Here is a 15,466-nt window from a genome sequence, read left to right as displayed (position 1 = left end):
CTGGTCTAGTGGAAGGTGTCCCTGCCCTTGGCAGGAGGTGGGACTGGATGATCTTTAAGGTCCCTTCCAACCGAAACCCTCCTATGATTCCATGGCTGTGCCCTTTGGAGCTGCCAGCACAGAGCAGGGCTGTCAGAACTCTTTGCCTGATGACAGAGGTGATATTGGAGTAACACTTATTAACATGTTTCTGAGAAATGCCAGTTTTCTTGTGGAATAAAGGTGAAGACTCTGAGCCACCTCTGTTTGACATTTCCATCTCCAGGGTAGCATTTGAGGACCAGGATCACCTGCAACAAGTTTCCCCCCTCTGTTTCTGAGTCATTATAAGGTGACACAAACTAACCAACACACCCTGACCTGACTGGAATGGTTTTACTTCCCAGGATTCAAAGTGTTCCTCTGTTTCACTACATGGAGCTCAGCATTTTCTTCATTATAAACCATTCTGATAGTGCTAAAAATCATCATTTTTTTTCCATTTAGAGCCACATTCACTTTTTTTTTTTTTTTACTCAGAGTTAGCAGGAGTGGTGTAAAGTCCAGCAATGTGTAAAATAACTGATATTCTGTAGCAGCAGTGGCTTCAGGAACAGCTAATTGGCAGTTTTCCATCCTTTCTGGATAGTTGGATATTGGTACAGACAGCTCTAGAGTAGCTGGAATTCTCTAAATAATCCATTAAATTGCTACCTGACAGCACAGTTTTGAGAGAAGGTTGTGACTGGCTGAGAAATAAACACCTGGAATTAAAACTCAGGTTCACTTAAACTTTGTGATCACACAGAAATAGGACCCAACAGTGTCTGGAGCAGTGAATAAGAAATAAACTCATTGATTATATTAAAATTAATAAATACATTAATTACAGAAGCATATTTAAATTGGGATGCTGATAAGTGAGAGGGTGTTGCTTTTTTATTTCTTTTTTTTTTTTTTTAAATTTGACTTGTGTTTAATATGCTTGGCATTAGGTGTAACTTACTTTTGTTATATTATGCTTTCTGTGCTTCCTGAAAGCTGGACTTTTTATCCTGCTTTTCTCTCTGTGTTGTCAATAATTATTTTTAAGGTAACTCTCAATCAGCTCCATTTGTCTGGATTGGCTTAAATTGGATTTGCCAAGTTTTGAGCTGCTCTCTCACTATTCAATGGACTTTTTTAGGAATCCAACCTTCTTGCTAGTGATGGATTTCTTCCTAAATGGTGGAATGTGCCCTTATGTTTCTCTAAAACCACATTTCATTCTCTTCTCTTACAGATACACTGATGTTATTGATGTTGTACAAGCTCTGCAGACTCACCCTGACCCAGATGTGAAATCTTCCTTCCTCATTGGAGCAGTGAACACCTGTGTGGAGCCCCTGAGCTGCTACATGGAGCACAGGTATGCTTTAAAATATATTTAAAAGCAGATATGTGTGTTTATAAGATCACTTTTATAATAATTAGGGATATATGATGGTTAAATGCCAGTGAAGTGTCTTAAATCCCATAAAACTTGGAAGTGCTCTTTGATTTATCAGGATGGCACTTGATTTCCACAAGGTATAGAATTATATATTATATTAATGAAAGTTTAGCTTCTGGAAGAGCAAACTAAATCTGCTTAAATATGTAAGTCTAGGTAAGGACTTTGAATAATGTGGACAGCCCTCTAAATCATTTTATTTCTTACAACCCTGTTTGGAATTTGGACTGAAAATCGAGACGTTCATCTGGGTTTGGGTTATTGATTCTGTCACTGCTTTGGGCCGTTAAAAGAAAGACTTTGCAGCCTTTAAACGTGGAACTGAAGGGAAGCAATCCCAAATTCAGTGGAAGGGAATGACAAAGCACGGAAGCCAAAGCACTGCAAGTGTTAAAACCTGATATCCTGGGTCACTGCAGAGCCAGGGCGGGGAGGAAACGCTCGCCAAGCCAAGTCGGTGACATTTGGAAACACTGTGCCTTGGTTGCTGTTTCATAGTAGATGTGTGTGCTCCAGACTTCAGCAAACGTGGGAATCATCTCTTAGATTTCTCTGTGAAATTGTAACCCTCCCCTTTTTTAATTATGCCTTGCAGCTGAGTTGATCAAAGTAAGTGGAAGCAGTTAGAGTGTTCGGAGTTGTTAGCGTCGCTTCTGTTTGTGAGCCAACTCTGTGCACCACAGCTTAGAGCTGAACTGCCCGAGCAGTTTATAAAAGTGCATTCCTGAGATTTCCTGGCTGTTCTTAACCACTAACCACTGTGCTGCTTGTGCTTTGCAGTAGTCAATAAATAGACCTTATCTTGCTGCTTTCTTCTTGTCTCCGTGACAAAGGTTGTCAAGAAATAATAAAACTCCCGTGAACTCCTGGGGATTTGGTGCTGGAGTGCTGCTTAAACTTGTGCTTTCCATAATTGGAGGAAAGACAAGTTCCATTTCTTGTTGGTTTTAACTCACTAACGTGTCACTAGCCCTGGTCCTGAGTAGCATTTAGAGCAGCCCAGCCTGCAGTGCTTTAACCAGCAGAGTTTTGTCTCCTCCAGTGCAGGAGCAGTTGAAGGAAGAGGCTCAACCTGTGCTGTGGGTCGTTTATGTCTTGCTTTGAAGTTTGTTCTGATCAGAATTTACCAAGTAGTGCCAATGGCAACTCTTGCAGTTGGGCAGCTTTGGTGATTTCACTGTGGGAATGCACAAGAGTGGGTTCAATGTTTGGCTTGAAACTTTTGCAGTCGAGAAAATCAAACCCCTTTCCTGCCTCAAAGTTCATTCCTGTAGAGATCCAGCTCTTCCATGAGCCTGGGATGGAGCTTTTCCCTTCAAAGTTTTCCCTAAAACTATCTTTGAATAGCAAACCAGAGCAGGGGGGAGAGGGAGTTGAAGTGGGACTCTCTCTAGAGCTTTGTGTGCATGCTAAAGCTTTTAAATTATAAAAATAATGATAAAAATAATTGTCACTTGTCTGACACAGCACCAGAAATTGGCATCATTATTACAATCTTCCCATGAAGAGTTCCCACCATGCTTGGAAGGCAAATTTTTTTAAGACAAGCATAAAAAAATTCCTGTTGTTTAAATAGGAATTCTGGTGACCTTGAAGCCTTTCTGACTCTCTGGAATACATAATGAATTGTGTGGTGAGAATTAGCTCTTAGATCCATTGGAGAACTAAAACCAGCTACAAAACTAGTTCTTGGGGAAGAAGTCCTGAGAGACACAACCTGTGGGGATGTTCCAGTGGTGTGGAGTGAGGAAAGGAAGCATGAAAATGGTTTGGTTAGTGAGATTGTAGCTGTCAGTGTCCAAACAAATGTGCATGTTTTGCTTAAATAACAATATCCAGCCTTGATATACAAACTTTTTGGTTTTTTAGGCTTCTTTTTCCCAAGTTCTTGGACCAGTGTTCCCAAGGTAGGTGTCACTTTTCTTGACTTGGTGCTCTGCAGAACAAGCAGCTGAGCCATGTGGCCAAATGAATACATTTATATTACATATTTAGCTATAAATTCACGTAGCCAAAGGATCATGATAAACCCTTGGAGAACAGACAATCTCTGCCCAAACTATCAAACATCACAGGCACCTGGAGAAGGCGGAAGATTCTGGAGCATGGTCCCTTCCCACCCAAACCATTCCATGAATTCCTGCTTCTGTGGAAGAAGTTTAAGTGTCAAGAGCAGAAGCAGATTTGACAGTTGTTCTTTTGTGCAGCTGATGCACAACATTAAGGCAGGACAGAACATTTCTTTTCAAGGTACCAGCTCTCCCTCCCTCTCAGCATAGAACACGTATTTTCAGGATGAAAATATGAGATATCACTACTGGACTGGTGAGAGAGATCAAGCCAATAACAATATAGAAGCAAAATGACATTATTTATTAAAAGCAATTAAGAAAAATCCACAGGTAACTCAAATATATGCAGAGGTTTACATATTTTGCTGTATTTTCTGAAGAAGAAACTCTGCTTTTAAGTTGAGATTTGGATCTCCATATATATGTGTGTATATGTATGTAAATGTATATATACATATATATGTATATGTATATTAACATGTATGTGTACATATATGAGTAAATACATATATTATATATTTACACATATATGTACACATATATATTATATATTTACACATATATGTACACATACATACATATGTACACATATATGTACACATATATGTGTGTATACACACACATATACATATGTATGTGTATATATATACATATATATATGTATTTTTAAGTCACTGTTGTACTGCAGCTGGAAAGTATATAGATGCTGTATATAGATCATTGTTTTATTTTTATTTGGAGGAAAATGTTGGTGCTGCAAATTGGGGAAAACTGTCCTGATTATAACCATGGGGGGATTTGCAGAGGGAAGGAGAATATTAAGAATATAAAGAATTATCAGTAACTGCAGAGAAGTTAAAAGTGCAAGCATGCCTTTTTGTAGTGTGACAGAATAAAAAAGAAAAATAAAAATAATTAAATAAATGAAAATAATAAAGCTATCTTTTTTTTTTAAAGTGATTTGTACAGACCTAATTGAGGGACAATTTGTCCTTGTTGAAGGAGGAACTAGAAAATGCTCAGGACAGGCACAGCTAATTTTCCTACAGTCAAAATGCTGGAAAAAAAATTACAAATGCTGGAGGTTAGAGGAATATTCTACTGGCAGGGAATTATTTGTGCTCACTGGAAAGTTTTGTCCTGTAGTTTTCAGGTACAGAATGTGACACTGGAGGGCCCAGAGGGCCCCACGTGTGAAGAAATCATTTCACATAAATAGGGGTAATTTTTGTGCAGGAAGTTTTAGGGGGAGAAGTGTGCTTGGAACTGAGATGGGGGACACTCCAGCTTTCCAGACTAATGCAGAACTGTGTCGTGTGTGGTGCAGGGAATTTAGTTCTGTGTAATTTATAGAACTGTGGAATGGTTTGGGCTGGAAGGAACCTTGAGGATCACAGAGTTCCAACCCCCTGCCACGGGTTGGAACTTCCACTAGCCCAGGTTGCTCCAAGCCCTGTCCAACCTGGCCTTGGACACTTCCAGGGATCCAGGAGCAGCCACACCTTCTCTGGGTGATCTGAGATATCTCTCAACAGAGAGAATTCCTTGTGATTGCACATAATTGAGAATTTAATTCTGGTGCAGCAATAGCGAGATTTACTGAGACATTCACTTTGAGAGATACTGATCCTACTTGTCCATAGGATATTCCATGAGTCTGAGTTGGAAGGGACCCACAAGGACCATCCAGTCCAACTCCTGGCCCTGCCCAGGACACCCCAACAATCCCACCCTGTCCCTAAGAGGGTTGTCTAAACTCTGGCAACCTTGGGACCATGAGCATTCCCTGGGGAGCCTGGTCAGTGCCCAACCACCCTCTGGGGAAATTCTTGGGGTGTTGTGCACCCCAATATTGTTGTTTGTGTTCCTGTGTCACCAGTGGGCCAAGGCAGTGTTGGGCATTGAACAAATCTGAAAACAGAAACTTGTAGGTGTAAAGAAAACCAAGTGTGGGCATAGGCAAGCAGGAATGAGTCAGACCTTTGGGATACCTACCTTGTCCACATAAGTACCTTGGAAAATTTGGGGGTGAGTGGGGTTTCCCTTGTGCTGCTGCTTTCCAGGTCTCTTCTGCTCTTGCTTTCTCTATAACAAAGGGGTCCCTGTGCACATTATTGATGTGACATCATTTTCCATGAGTTACAGTCCTGTTTGGAAAGCCCCAAGAGCTGCAGAGACAGATGAGGATGGGGTCAGACTGACAAAGCCTCCAGCAGAGTGACCAACAGGAGCAGTTTTGCTGTGCACATTTGCTTCACCTTTTCCAAAAAAATCCTGCCATCATCTCTGTGCTGTAATTCCCTTTTATCTCTCCTTTCTTCCCTGTTTTAATTCTTTCCTTTCCTGCACAGAAGCTGTAACGTGACACCTTCCCAATCCGAGGGCACTTTGGCATCTCTTGTAAAACAGTTTCATATACAACTCAAATTAAGACATCACCATTGTTAAATATGCCCATTGTACATTTGGGAGCAAAGAGGCTCCATTATTTTCCTAAAGCATATGTATTTTTAATCCATCCCTCCTGTTTCTTTCCTGCTCCTATTGAACATGCTATTCCCCAGGCTGCAAGGAATTTTTTCTTTAGATCAGGGTATAAAGAATCAAACAAAACTGGGTGGTCTCCAAAATGCATCTCTTAGAAACAGGGATGGCAGTGACAGTTTAAATAGGAATGGTTTGGGTTGGAAGGGACCTCAAAGACCATCCCATTCCACCCCCTGCCATGGGCAGGGACACCTTCCACTATGCCAGATTGCTCCAAGCCCTGTCCAACTGGTCTTGGATGCTTCCAGGATGGGATTATGAGCTGATTCATACTTTATCTTATTCATACTTCAGCTTATTCATACTTTTCATTTTAATTGCATGATTAATATCCCCGAACTTGATATCATTTCAAGCCTGCACATAACTTAAATTTTGAATCATACTTGCTGTTCTTCCTCCTTCAAAAGCAACTGGATATTGGAGAGGACATGGATGTTCCTGAAATTGGAGTGGAAACCTCTGTGGGAGTTTAAAAAAAGGAGAAATACAATGATGGAGATTTGTTTGGGGCGTTATGAAAATTTGAGTTTGAAAGGGTCAGTGATGGAAGGAGCAGCAGTGGGGAGCATATGGTGCAATATAAGTGCCCCAGAACTACTTGGTGCAGGAATTTCTGGGTGAAGAAGCCTCTGCAGGACTTCTGTGAAGGCCAGGAATAGCTACAGGCAGCAGATGATGGGGTGAACTTCATTACATCTTCTTTAAATGGTGATGGGGGCAGGGGAATTAAATCCTCCTTCAGTTGTTCCTGGATGCTGGAGAGTTTCTGGTCTGCTTTACAGCAGAGTGTCTGAACTGAGCTGCACACCTTAAGCAAAGAAATAACAGTCACCCTAAAATCAGAGAATCATTTAGGTTGGAAAAGCCCTCTGAGATCATCAGGTCCAACCATCAGGCACCACCACCACGGTCACCACTAACCCATGTCCTTCAGTGCCACATCCACAGTTTTTTTAGCACTTCCAGGGATGGTGATTCCACTGCTGCCCTCAGCAGCCAATTCCAGTGCTTGACAACCCTTTCCATGAAGAAATGGTTCCTGATATCTAATCCAAACCTCCCCTGGCACAACTTGAGGCCGTTTCCTTTACGTTTCCTCTCCTTTCCTTACACGTTCTGGACCATCCTGACATCCTGGGGAGTCCCAGAGTGTTGGCACTGCAGTGTCTGTGAGGGAGCTGGGCTGAAGCTCAAATCATGTATAACTGGGAAGCAGGGATCCTGTAACACTGAAATTAATTGGATTTTTTTCTCTGTTATCTTTTTGATGCCTCGTGGGTTCACACGTGTTGTCTGAACTCCATTTTGGTGTTGTCTTGTCTTTCTTGAAAGACAAGAAATAACCCCAAACCCTTCTCTTGTTTTTAAAAGTGGCAGCTGCCAGAGTCCAAAATACTGCTTTTTAGCTGTTTAGCCTCTTTACTGCACGTTGAATTCACCAAGAGGCTTCGTGGTTTCTATTAACATAGTCCTGCTCAAATTGATTCTTGTAGGAATTTGTTATTTTAATTAATTGAGTCTTTTGATTGAGTCTGAATTGCCTCTGTTAGATGAAAGATACTTTGCTTGGTTTTTTGTTCTTTTTTTTGCTCTTTAATAACTGGAGGCAGTGAGAGGGAAGGGAAATAAGAGAAGAATGGCTGATGTATCACTTAATCATTTCTTTATCGCTGCTTACATGTAAATTATGCTCTGATTTCCTTCCCCAGGACTAGTGAGTAATGTGGTTTTCACAAGTCATGCTACAGAGCAGAGACATCCCCTCCTTGTGCAGCTGCAGAGCCTGATCCGAGCAGCAAATCCTGCTGTTTCCTTCATCCTGGCAGAGAATGGAATTGTAACAAGGTACCAACAATCCCCATCCAAAATTTATCACTTTTGGCAGATGGGACACGAGCACTTAAAACCTTGTGTTCTCCTGTTTTATTCTGGTGATTTATAGGAAGGAAATGCAGATTTTTCTTAATTGCTTCTCATCCAAAAGGGGTTTTTCCCTTTACATTTATGGCCATATAAATACAGGGATTAGGAAGTGGGGTTTGTTTGCAGAGTGTGATTTATGTTACTGCAACTGCCACACTAGAGGAAAAATACTCTTAATTTTGGTGTCAGTAACACCTTATGTTTTATGTAAGCAGGTAGTGGCTATTTTATGGAACTTATAAAATTAAAAATCTTCATTTTATCTCCTTACAGGAACGAGGATATTGAACTAATTCTCTCAGAAAGCAGTTTTTCAAGTCCTCAGATGATGAGAGCTCGATATTTAATGTACCCTGGCTGGCAAGTATCTAGACTGAGAAGCACGAAAACTATTTTTCCAATTAACTTGAAGATTCAAATGTTTCACTGACTTCATTTATACTTATTTTTTTTCACTCACTTGGAACAGGCAGCAGCTTTGTAAATCATTTTTAAGGCAGCTGATGAGTTTTCTTAGTGGGTACACGATTGCCACCCTTTTATGGGGGAAAAGGCTCCTTTCTGGACACCATTTAAATCAAGGGCAAGATTACTGTTGCTTTGCAGAAGAATGGGAAAGAACCCTCTGGGAATAAGCTGGGAAGGCTTGGGATGGGTGAGGTCAATAATGACTGGAGTAATTTCCCCCTGACAGCTCTTCAGCCTTTCTGGAATGAACCCGCTCTGTCAGTGGAGCCATTAACAGAACAATTATTCATAAAAGCCAGGACCTCAGTGACAGCCTTGGCACAGGCTGAGGGCACAGAACCACGTGGCACCAAGATTGCCACTGAACTCCAAGGAGATTTTTCATGGATCAGGGCTCTTTGCACATCTTGTTGCAGTTATCTGTGCTGCACCTTTTTTGGCAGGAATATAAACCTGTCAGCCCTCATAACTCCTGGCTCCAGTGGTGGCTGTGCTGGAAACATGATTTATTGCTCATACCTTGCCAGGCCTGGATTTGTGTGTGTGTGTGTCTTTTGATTCATAAATCTGGTTGTAAATTGGAGGCTCCTGGAGAAAACTGGCACAAAGCTTGGGAGATGTTGGAGCTGCTGGTGGATTGTGTGGAACCAAAGGGAGAGGGAGAGCAAGCAGGCAAAGAAAGTATTTCATAGAATCATAGAATCTGATTCTGTTTAAAACTTTTGGGCAGCTGTTGATCTGTTTGATGACAGTATGAAAGAATTATGTGGGTAGTGTGTTAGGAAAAGGAAAAGGCAGCAGGAAGAGCATCAGAATATCCAGGGAGATCTTTTTGCAGCCTTCCAGTACTTCAAGAGGGCTCATGAAGGAGAGGAAGAGTGACTTTTTACATGGGTAGATGGTGGTAGGGCAAGGGAGAAGGGTTTTAAAGTAAAAGAGGAGGTTTAGATGGGATTTTAGAAGGAATTTTTGGCTATGAGGGTGGTGAGGCCCTGGCACGGGTTGCTCAGAGAAGCTGTGGCTGCCCCTGGATCCCTGGAAGTGTCCAAGGCCAGGTTGGAGCAACCTGGGCTAGTGGAAGGTGTCCCTGCCCATGGCACTGGCTTGGAAATGATTTTTAAGGTCCCTTCCAACCCAAACCATTCCTTGGCTCTTCCATGAAAAGGAGCCCTGAGCACTTGGAACATCCTGACACTGTTGATGCCACATCTTGGAGAACATCTGCCATCTTGGAGAAGAAAGCTCGACGCTTTCCTCCCTGGGTGGGAGGGAACAGATGTTCCTTTGAAGCAGTTTGGTGGGTGAAAGGCACCAGCTCAGGTGTTTTCTTTGTTTCTGGGTTTGTTTCTGCCCCAGGTACGAAGGCAAATACGGGGCTGGGCCCGTGTTCCCCCCCATGGTGCAGATCTGTGTGTGGTTCAGCCGCCCCCTGGAGAAGACCCGATTCGTGGCCAAATGCAAAGGTAGAGCTGAACTTTGCCCCACTTGCCTGAAATCCAGCCTTGAAATCCTGAGGAGCAGAGGGGAAGGAAGGCACTGACGTTAACACAGCTATTTACTTACTGCCCAAGTCAACCTTTAATGGAGAATTCAGCTTTCCTTCCTAAAAGTACAGTAAATTCTGTTCCTCGGTGTCTGCTCGGGAAAACTGACACATGATTTCGTTCAGATAAAAATCTAATTTAGTTTTTTTGGGTTTTAGGACTGAGACAGTTGTGCTTTTTTAAAAATTTTTTTATTTGCCATTTATTTTTTATGTTTAATTTTATTTGGTGGTGTTGAAATACAGTTTATAAGTGACCATCGGCTTCTGCTTTTTATGCCAAATAATTCTTTGTAGCTACTGGAAATTAGGCTGAGCTCTGTTTTAGGCAGATAGGGTAGATATATAATCATGCCTTTCCTCGGCCAAGCAGTTTAAGGAGGACCATTTTACTTCCCACACACACTGAAAGCACTTCCTTGTGCCAAATACGTGATATTTCCCAAACCCCAGAGCAGAGAAATGAGAACACAGAGAAATGTTATATGGTGGAACTCAAGGGACACAGCAGCTTTTCCCTTGGAAGCACTGGATTAGGGATCAGTAGCTGAGGTCTGAGCAGAAGCTGCACCAAGGAGAAGGAAAAATAAGTGAGATAATGTATTTTTCTTCTGTTTCAAACAGCCATTAAGTCGTTGCTCAAGCCAAGCCCTTTTTCTGGGAACATTTATCACATCATGGGCAAAGTGAAGTTTTCAGGTAGGAGCAAATCACTACTGAAGGGTTGTTTTGGGATCTCACTATATGCATTTAAGAACTTATTTCTGTGCTGGGTTGTGACTGTTGATGTTAAATGAGATCAGCAATTACCAGGGCATTTCTTCCTTCTGCCTTCTCCTTGTTAGACTCTGACAAAGTGATTGAGGTCTGTCACAACACCTCCTCCAATTCCCTGAGCCTGGTGCCTGTCCAGGAGGGGCCAACTCCTCCTGACTCCAGAAATGATCCCAGAGACTGCAGCAGTCAACAGGAATACTTCCTTGTGTTCATTGGCTGCTCCCTGAAGGAAGAGGATATCAAAGATTGGCTCAGAGAAACTGCAAAACAGGTTTGTGGGCAGGTTTCCTTTTGCTTCAGTGTTTGGCTGAAGAAATCCCAGTGTCTCCACGAAACATTTGTATTTTTAATCTCTTTTTAATTCTACCAAGGCGTTGCCATTCTAGGGTGCAAATGTATTGCACAAAGGGGGGGACTACCAGTTGCTGTAATTGCTGTATTGTTTTAGGACTTGCTGCAGCTCATTCATGGATTGATGTGCTCCTGAATGCTGGAGCAATATGGATTCTGTCCAGGATAAACACAGGGTGATGTAGCTGTGCTGTGATTGCCAAGAGCTCGAGTGTGGGGTGAAATAAATCTCCTTCAAGTACCTGAACGCTGCAAAGCAGAACATTTGTTTTGATTCACTAAATTAAACCTCCTTGGAAGTAATCCACTGGAATGGAGGGCTCTGCTCACTTTGTCACCCTCAATTAGCCAAGTGTGCAGCTCTGGGAGGCTCCCTGGATTTCTGCATGGCTGCTGTGCTGCTGCAGTAGGAGCTGGGGGAGGGAACAGGGAATGTGCACCTTGGCAGGAGCCCAGAAGGCACAGTTTGCACACAGTGATTGATAGAATCTTAAATTCACAGAATTACAGAATGGTTGGGTTGGAAGGGACCTTAAAGACCAGCTCATTCCAACCCCCACACCTTCCACTAGCCCAGGTTGCTCCAAACCCCATCCAGCCTGGTCTTGGACACTTCCAGGGATGAGGCAGCCACAGCTGCTCTGGGCAACCCGTGCCAGTGCAAATTTTGGAAAATTTATTAATTTAAAATACTCCTGATTACTTCTCTTTGCCTTAGGATTTGTGTAGTATTTTTAAAAATTTGTGTAGGAAGGGAAAATGTTTCCTGCAAACTGTTGGAGCAGTTTTTAAGGATCCTCAGGTTCTCACCTCAGTTCTGGCAGGTCGTGTCCCTTCAGGGAAGTCATGGATTTTTTGGGGCTGTCTCATGCTCTGCCCATCTCACAGGGGGAACACATGGAAAGAATTGCTCTCCCACTCCTAACTTTAACACTCTTAACTATAGGAAAACTTGGGACTTAAATGCTTATCTCAAGTGTGAAGTGTTTCCTCTTTGAGCAGTTCAAGACAATAAATAGTCTTTACAATCTCCCCAGTCCTGGCTAATTTAGGGTTTTAGGTAGTTCTGAGAGCTACCAGTTGCTGCATGAAAGAAAGGAATTGTAGAACTTCTCAGGCTCAAAATGAAGTTGTTTTTCTGTCCCTGTGCCAACTTTCTTCATTTCTTACACTAAAGCTGCATTTAAGTTGTATTGTTTAAAAATACAGGTAGAATTTTTCTTTTCTAAGTGCTTTATGTAAAATCAGTGAATTTTTACTTTTGCTTTCACAACATAGTTGTGAGCACCTCAATATAATTTTAGAAATTAATGTTTGATCTATTTTGGGTTGGTTTTGGGGGTGGTTTTTTGTGGATTTTTTTTTTTTTTTAAACTAACTAAACTGTGCTGTCACATTGTCACTCAGTAATTGTGCAACTGTCTAATTCTTCCTACAGAAACCTCAGAGGAAAGCCCTGAAAACCAGAGGAATGTTGACCCTTCAGGAAATAAAGAACATTCACGTGAGTAGAAGCAATTCCTTACAAGCCCCTTTTTTTGGCTGATTTCCTTAAAGATCCATCTGGATGACAGAGCACCTGCCACAAGTGTGCTGAGCACTGAATTATTACAGCACTTACTGTCTTTGGACATCCTTGGAACACAACTGGACTGGAGATATAAATCTTAGAGCTTCCAGTTCCTCTGGAAAGCAGGAGGAGCTGTAAAATCTTGGCCATCTGTAACAGTCCTTCCATTTTAATTTTACCTAATCCAATCTTTTAAGGCCTGTGTTTGCCCAATCCCCAGTTGGAAGTGTTTCATTTGTGGTATTTATTCCCTCAATGCAGGTGAAACGTCACTTGGATCCGCTCCCAGCTGGTTATTTTTACAACGGGACTCAATTTGTGAACTTCTTTGGTGACAAAATGGATTTTCATCCCTGTATCCTTTCAAAAACTGGGGGGTTGGGGAAAGGTTTTGAGCTGTGCAGTGTCAAAGCACACGTGGGAAGGAGCCAGTTCCTTGCCACTTAAAGCTCAGGGTTGAATTTTTCAGAGATAAGATCTAAGAAGCAGAATAGAACCAACGAAACAATCCCCAAACTGCTCATGAGCTCACTCAGGGAATAATTTATGGGCCACAGCTTGGCAAAGGAATATTTTTCAACCCAAATTGGGCTGTCATATCCCTAAGTGCCTGGGCATGATTGATAAAGCTTTCAAAAGAATGGAATTTTGTCTGTGCACACACTCCACTGAAAACAATTGTATTTTTGTCTTTAATATTATTACTCTGGCATTTCTTGCCAATGTTCCAGTGTATTCCTGTTCTTGTTCTCCACTGGGGGACGTGGGTCAGTGGTGGCCTTGGCAGTGCTGGGTTGATGGTTGGACTTGATCTTAGAGGGCTTTTCCAACCTTAATGATTCTGTGATTCTCTCGTTTTCATCACTTCTCATCGCCTTTGTCTTTGTTTTATTACTAATTTCCCATTTGGTTTTATATTCCAACTTGACTTTTCGCCATGATTCAACAAAGTTCACGAAAATCCAAGTGGCTTCTGTGATGCTGCTTTGGAATAAGAGCAAACAGTTATTTTCTGTGTCCTATGGGACAACATAAAGAATTAAAACAGCAGACTTGGACTTCAGGATTCACTGGAAAAGTTAGGGATGTTTATTCCTGGAAGTGTCCAAGGCCAGGTTGGACGGGGCTTGGAGCAACCTGGGCTAGTGGAAGGTGTCCCTACCCTTGGCAGAGGGTGGAACTGGATGATCTTTAAGGTCCTTTCCAACCCAAACTACTCTGGAATTCTGGGATTCTTTATTCCCCCTCCACCTTGGTGATTGGCAATGAAAGCTCCAGGCCCTGGTCAATCCTTTCAGCGGGATTTGAATTTTAGGCAGAAATTTTTGGACTTCTGTATCACCAAAATACCTGTAAATACATTCACAGAGTCATGGGGTGGTTTGGGTTGGAAGGGACTTTATGGACCATCCAGTCCCACCCCCTGCCATGAGCAGGGACATCTTCCACTATCCCAGGTTGCTCCAACCTGGCCTTGGACACTTCCAGGGATCCAGGGGCAGCCACAGCTTCTCTACCCAACCTGTGCCAGGGCCTCCCCACCCTCCCAGCCAGGAATTCCTTCCCAATATCCCATCTAACTCTGCTGTAGTTCTTATATCCTTCCTCCTGCCTGGGAAGTATCCCTTGTGCAGCCCCTTTTTTTCCCTGGTCCCACAGTAGTTGTGCTCAGCTCTGACTGCACGACTCCAGAAGGTCATATATTGAATTCCTGCTTTCCCTGAGCATCCCTGACCTGCCACATCCTTCAAACCTGGCTGTTTTTTTACTAAATGCCATTTGCACTGATGTTTTGCCTTAATTTTTCCCAAGTAATGGACCAATTCATGAACGATTACCTGGAAGAAGCCAACAGGGAGATCGAGAAGTACAACAGGGAGCTGGAGGAGCAGGAGTACCACGACCTCTTTGAGCAGAAGACATAAAGCACGTGGGTCCTGGGGGTTTCCAAACCACCCAAAAAATGCTCTTTGTCCTTGCTGGGTCCCTAGAAATTGAGGGAATTGTCTGTTTGTTCAGCACTCCTTTCCAAACTAAGAGATCATTCCTGTAAGGTTGGCGTTTAACACGGGATCTGCTTAGCTGTGTGTCCTGTCAGGTTTGCTTCCACTTCACCTTAATTCCAGACTGTCCAAAGCATCACCTGGAATCTCTGGGGGGGGTTGTGGGGACTTGTTCAAAAGAAGAACGAGGAGAAGAAGAAGAAGAAAAAGAAAAAGAAGCAAAACTTTATTTATTTCCTGTAGTTGGGAATGTAATCGTGGAATTGGGCTTTGTGCAGAGAATCAAACTGCTCTGGGTGTCCCTTGGAATTTGTGGCACAGGAGCATCGATGAGCAGTGCTGGATATCAGGATGTGGGATTGGGGGTGTTCCCAAAGCCAGAAATGGGGGAACATTTACTCAGAAAAGTCCCCAATCCCACAGCTGTGGGGTGTTCCCAAAGCGAGAAATGGGGGAACACTGGGAGGAACTCTGGAGAGTCCCCCCAATCCCACAGCTTTTAGGATGTTCCCAAAGTGAGAAATGGGGGAATGATTCAAAAACTTAGGATCTGTAAATCTGCAGCTGCCAGGATATTCCCAAAGTGAGAAAAGAGGGAACAGTTACTCAAAAAAGACCCTAATCCCACAGCTGTCAGGGTGTTCCCAAAGGGAAAAATGGGGGAATAATTAAAGAATTTAGAAGAATAACTAATCCCACTGCTGTTGAGTGTTCCCAAAGTGAGAAATGGGGGAACAA

The 15,466-nt window shown here is 42.6% G+C and overlaps 1 protein-coding gene across 1 annotated transcript in view; it reads left to right on the top strand.

Moving 5' to 3' along the window:
- The window catches only part of CUNH20orf194 (chromosome unknown C20orf194 homolog), a 139,994-nt gene extending 124,803 nt beyond the window's left edge, over positions 1-15,191 (top strand). Inside the window, exons 23-32 of the mRNA XM_029963708.1 lie at positions 1,262-1,387; positions 3,341-3,378; positions 7,803-7,938; positions 8,290-8,376; positions 9,841-9,947; positions 10,652-10,726; positions 10,873-11,075; positions 12,594-12,659; positions 12,987-13,080; positions 14,538-15,191. Of these exons, the coding sequence (XP_029819568.1) occupies positions 1,262-1,387; positions 3,341-3,378; positions 7,803-7,938; positions 8,290-8,376; positions 9,841-9,947; positions 10,652-10,726; positions 10,873-11,075; positions 12,594-12,659; positions 12,987-13,080; positions 14,538-14,650 (1,045 nt within the window). The 3' untranslated portion in view covers positions 14,651-15,191. The remainder of the gene's footprint in view (positions 1-1,261; positions 1,388-3,340; positions 3,379-7,802; positions 7,939-8,289; positions 8,377-9,840; positions 9,948-10,651; positions 10,727-10,872; positions 11,076-12,593; positions 12,660-12,986; positions 13,081-14,537) is intronic.
- Positions 15,192-15,466: the final 275 nt, after the last annotated feature.

This window comes from Manacus vitellinus, unplaced genomic scaffold (assembly GCF_001715985.3).
Source record: "Manacus vitellinus isolate BGI_N305 unplaced genomic scaffold, ASM171598v3 scaffold_61_pilon, whole genome shotgun sequence".
NCBI classification, from domain to species: domain Eukaryota; kingdom Metazoa; phylum Chordata; class Aves; order Passeriformes; family Pipridae; genus Manacus; species Manacus vitellinus.
The sequence above is the reverse complement of the archived record's forward strand: the minus strand, read 5'-3'. Positions and strand labels throughout refer to the sequence as shown.